Source organism: Populus nigra, chromosome 1 (genome assembly GCF_951802175.1).
Source record: "Populus nigra chromosome 1, ddPopNigr1.1, whole genome shotgun sequence".
NCBI lineage: Eukaryota > Viridiplantae > Streptophyta > Magnoliopsida > Malpighiales > Salicaceae > Populus > Populus nigra.
The window spans coordinates 13,863,171-13,867,378 of NC_084852.1; the positions used below are offsets into that span (position 1 = coordinate 13,863,171).

A 4,208-nucleotide genomic window follows, 5' to 3' on the forward strand; every position below is an offset into this window, starting at 1 on the left:
CTCTTGGTCATGAAGAAAGATTCTTCACAACAGAGATTGGTGTAGAGAGAAGTTTGTTTCATATATTTGTGATGAGACTATTACTTCTATGTGGTTAGATTATTAATTTCTACATGGGCAATGGTTTTGTGACCTCTTGCCTTTCAAGTTGCTAACATCTATTAGGCTCCCCTAGAATGCTAAGTTCTCAAACATCATTGAAGAGGGTACTTGAGCCTTTCCATTAGGTAGTTCGGAGCTTCAGCCTATTTGAGACTCATTTCACATTCACCCTAATAGTGCTTTACCAAACCATTATGTTTGGAAAGGTCATTCTCTAAGGAGGTTCTTTATTAACTCGGTATGGGGGGTTCCTAGAGAATCCAGACCTACAGGTTCTATGCACCATCTACTTTGGTTTCGAGGATTCATCTCGAGGCATTCATTTATCATTTGGCTTGTTTCTATGGGTTGTCTTCATACCATGGACAGACTACATGCTTTTCAAATCATTCCTTATTCGATATGTATTCTTTGTGGGTCGCAGGTTAAGACGCAAGACCATTTGTTTTGTCAGTGCCCTATTTTTGCAACAATTTGGGGTGCTATCACGAGCAAGACCCTTCTAGGCTGGTCTTCTACGACATGGTGACCTCTGCTTCAATGGGCATACACACACTTAAGAAAAGAAAAGGGAGTTCATGCATCTTCTTGCTCAATTAGCCCTCTCAATCATAATTTATTTCATCTGGTATGAGAGGAATAATTGAATTTTTCATTAGTTTTATCAATCTCATTAGGATGTTTGAAATGAGATTTTTTAACTGGTTTGGTCCCGGTTGATTAAGCTAGAACCAAGCTATCATATTTCAGCTGCACTCAAGTTCATTTGGCATTTTCTATAGTCATGAGGTATCATTGCTCTTATTGCTTTTTGTGTTTTGCTTACCACTTATATTGATATATAGAATCGGTCAACTCGTTTTGTGATTTTCAGGAATCAGTCTAGTTAACCAGCTGTTTATCTTGGCAATTTACTTGCGCACTCTTTAGCTTCATTTGGCTTTTGCCTTTTTTTTCAGGATGCTCTTTTGATAATTTTGACCGAGTAACAAGTCTTTGTACTTCTTGAAATATATCCATCATACTTTTATACATTTTTTTTTTTTTACTTTTATATATAAAACAACTCTTCCTCGACTTGGATGCTATCTGAACGACACATTCTTATTTATTTTCCTGTGACACAAATGAAGCACCCCAATCCTGTGTGGCTACGTAGTTCCACGTATAGCAGCAGCAGCAGGAGTATTGTTATTTTTATCATCTACGCAATTATAATTCGACACTTGCCGGCAGCCTGGAATCACCTCTGAAACAGAGGTTTTAACAATACTCTGCTTAAACTGCCTAGTAGCATCAAAGACAAGCAACAAAAATACAAATTTACATAGGCTCGAAAATATTTTTATTTTTTATTGCATATCCTTGTTATCGACTAAAAAAATGAGAACTCTTCTCGCTTTAAATCTCAACAAGCCTTTCTTCTTAGCTTGCTCAATTGGGAATTTAGTTTTGCCATGGGAGAAGCTCAGGAAGTGCAGCTCCAAGTCATGGGTAAGCAAGCTTTTACCTGACTCCTATTCTCCTTCCTTCCAGTCCTAAACTTTACAGAAAGAAACACTGCTGATTGCTTGTATGAATTCAGTACAAATGGTTATTGAACATAGTTTTTATCCTCATCCCTCATCACCTAAAGATAGCTAGGATATATTATTTGAATATTTTGTTTAGATTGAAAAGGGTTTGATATTTAGGATTCTAAGTACACGATTTTCATTTCTCGAGATGTTATTAGCTCTAGTACATTTAAAAATTTGATAAACAGGAATGGCAATTCTGTACCATTTCCAATTCATTCCAAAGCATATATATATACAATCTATGCTTTTCAGTCTGAAAGAGCAAACTGAAGTGGGAAGAAAACAGCTTCAAATACTGGTTTGTGTACTCCGCGTGCTCATGGATTCCTCAGGATATTAGAAACTCAAGTGGCCCTTTATTGGATGATGAGTTTATAATTGATTATGCTCTGTACTAAACCAATTTACTAGCAGACTAGAACGTAAATATACTGAATTACTCTGCATTTATGTATCCTTTCCAGGGAAAGAAGCCAAAGAGGCAAGCCCACCTAGGCATGAAAATGAGACCAACCAGCCAACAATACCTCAAAAGAGAAAGAGAAACTCTACGTGGTGGCTCCTAATGGCCATCTATTCATTTCTTCTTCTTGCTGGCCAGTCAGTGGCCGTTCTCTTGGGAAGATTATATTTCGAAAAGGGTGGGAATAGTAGCTGGATGGGAGCACTTGTGCAGCCTGCTGGATTTCCCATTCTCCTTCCCTTTTACTTGTCACAACCAAAAAGTCCTTCCACAAGCAACTTCGAAACAAACTTGCCTTCTAATTTAGTCCTTGCTTCAATTTATATTTCAAGTGGCTTATTTCTAGCCATAGTTAGTATATTGCATTCACTTGGTCTCAAATACCTTCCAGTGTCTACTTATTCTCTTGTTTGTGCATCCCAATTGGGCTTCAATGCTTTGTTCTCTTTCTTCCTCAACTCCCTTAAGCTCACTCCTTTCATAATCAATTCTTTAGTACTTCTCACCATCTCCTCCATCCTCCTGGTATTCCAAGACGACTCCGCAGAATCTAAACAAGTCTACAGAAGAAAGTACGCACTCGGATTTATATGCACTGTTGGTGCTTCTGCTGGATATGGATTGCTGCTTTCTTTAACCCAATTTGCCTTTAAGAAGGTTCTAAAGCAGGAAACCTTCAGGGTGGTTTTGGATATGACAATCTATCCATCACTAGCTTGTACCATTGCTGTCCTAGTGGGACTTTTTGCTAGCGGGGAATGGAAGGGTTTAGGGAAAGAGATGGAAGGTTTTAAACTTGGAGAAGTATCCTACTGCATGACTTTAATTTGGACAGCAATATCCTGGCAGCTTTTCTCTATTGGTTGTGTAGGACTGATTTTCGAGGTGTCCTCAGTCTTCTCCAATGTCATCAGTACTTTTGGTTTGCCTGTAGTTCCTGTTCTGGCCGTTCTCTGTTTTGGTGACAAAATGGATGTTATCAAGGCTATTGCCATGGTGTTGGCTATATGGGGCTTTCTTTCATATGTCTATCAGCACTATCTTGATGACTGCAAGCTCAAGAAACAAAATAGCAATGCCGCCGCTACTGAAATCTTAATCACTGGATGAGGATTTCCATGCACTCTTATGTTTCATATACAGTGAAGGAAATTCCTACTTCTCAGATTGAAGGGGTTCATAAATAATTGGAAGAATTGAATTTTTTTTAATGATAATCCTCCAAGAGTGATTGTCAATTCATAATTGAATTTACACTCCTTGTATGCCGTTTCTTCTATCAATAAGGAGTGAAGATCACTTCAGCCCTCGCACTATAATTTATTTATTTATTTATTTATTTATTGTTATTTCAACCCCTATCCAACTCTAGTACAAACCAAACCCTGCATTAAGAGCTGGTTTAGGAGTGTAATACAGTATGGTTAAAGCTGATTAATTAATATACACTATAATTTTATATGAACTCTTTTTTTAAAAAAAAAATCTTAATTAAAAAATATAATTTATAATTTTTTAAAATAATAAAAATAAAAGCTACTATAATATTAAATGCACACTGAAAAAGCTGCGATCGACATGTTAGCCCTTCCATTACCCAATTCCCCCAAGAAGGACAAAGCATTCTTGTATCAAACCAACCACACGAGTACATGAAATGATTCATCGTAGGACTTGGACTTGTTTTAGTTGCAGCTATACCCGACCAATTGAACTGTGTCAAAGATGGCTGAAACTGGTAGAAATAAGTTAAAATAAGATGTTTGTATTTTACCTTTTTTTTTAAATTTTATTAATATGGCTGTTCGGACCAACTTGTGTATATCTCAATTAATTTTACGAACTCTGAAATTAACGATTATATAAGTTTCCAGTAGTTTTAAAATTTATAAAACTTAAATAAATAATTTTTAAAAAGCAAATTAAAATCTAACCAGTAAAATACACTTCTCAAAATTATCTGTATTATACTTTTAAGTGCATGGCAGATGGATGGAAGTGACAGAATGTGTTTTATAATAGTAATAATATTAAAAATTGCCATAGTAAATATAAATAGGAGG

At 36.2% G+C, this 4,208-nt stretch overlaps 1 protein-coding gene across 1 annotated transcript; it reads left to right on the forward strand.

Annotated features, from left to right (window-relative positions):
* Positions 1 to 2,085: 2,085 nt before the first annotated feature.
* LOC133669432 (purine permease 21-like) lies at positions 2,086 to 3,472 on the forward strand (the record flags this gene model as incomplete). Its single annotated transcript, XM_062089601.1, has 1 exon — positions 2,086 to 3,472. A coding segment is annotated over one exon (1,170 nt), but the record flags the coding sequence as incomplete, so codon positions are not given.
* Between the last annotated feature and the right edge of the window lie 736 nt (positions 3,473 to 4,208).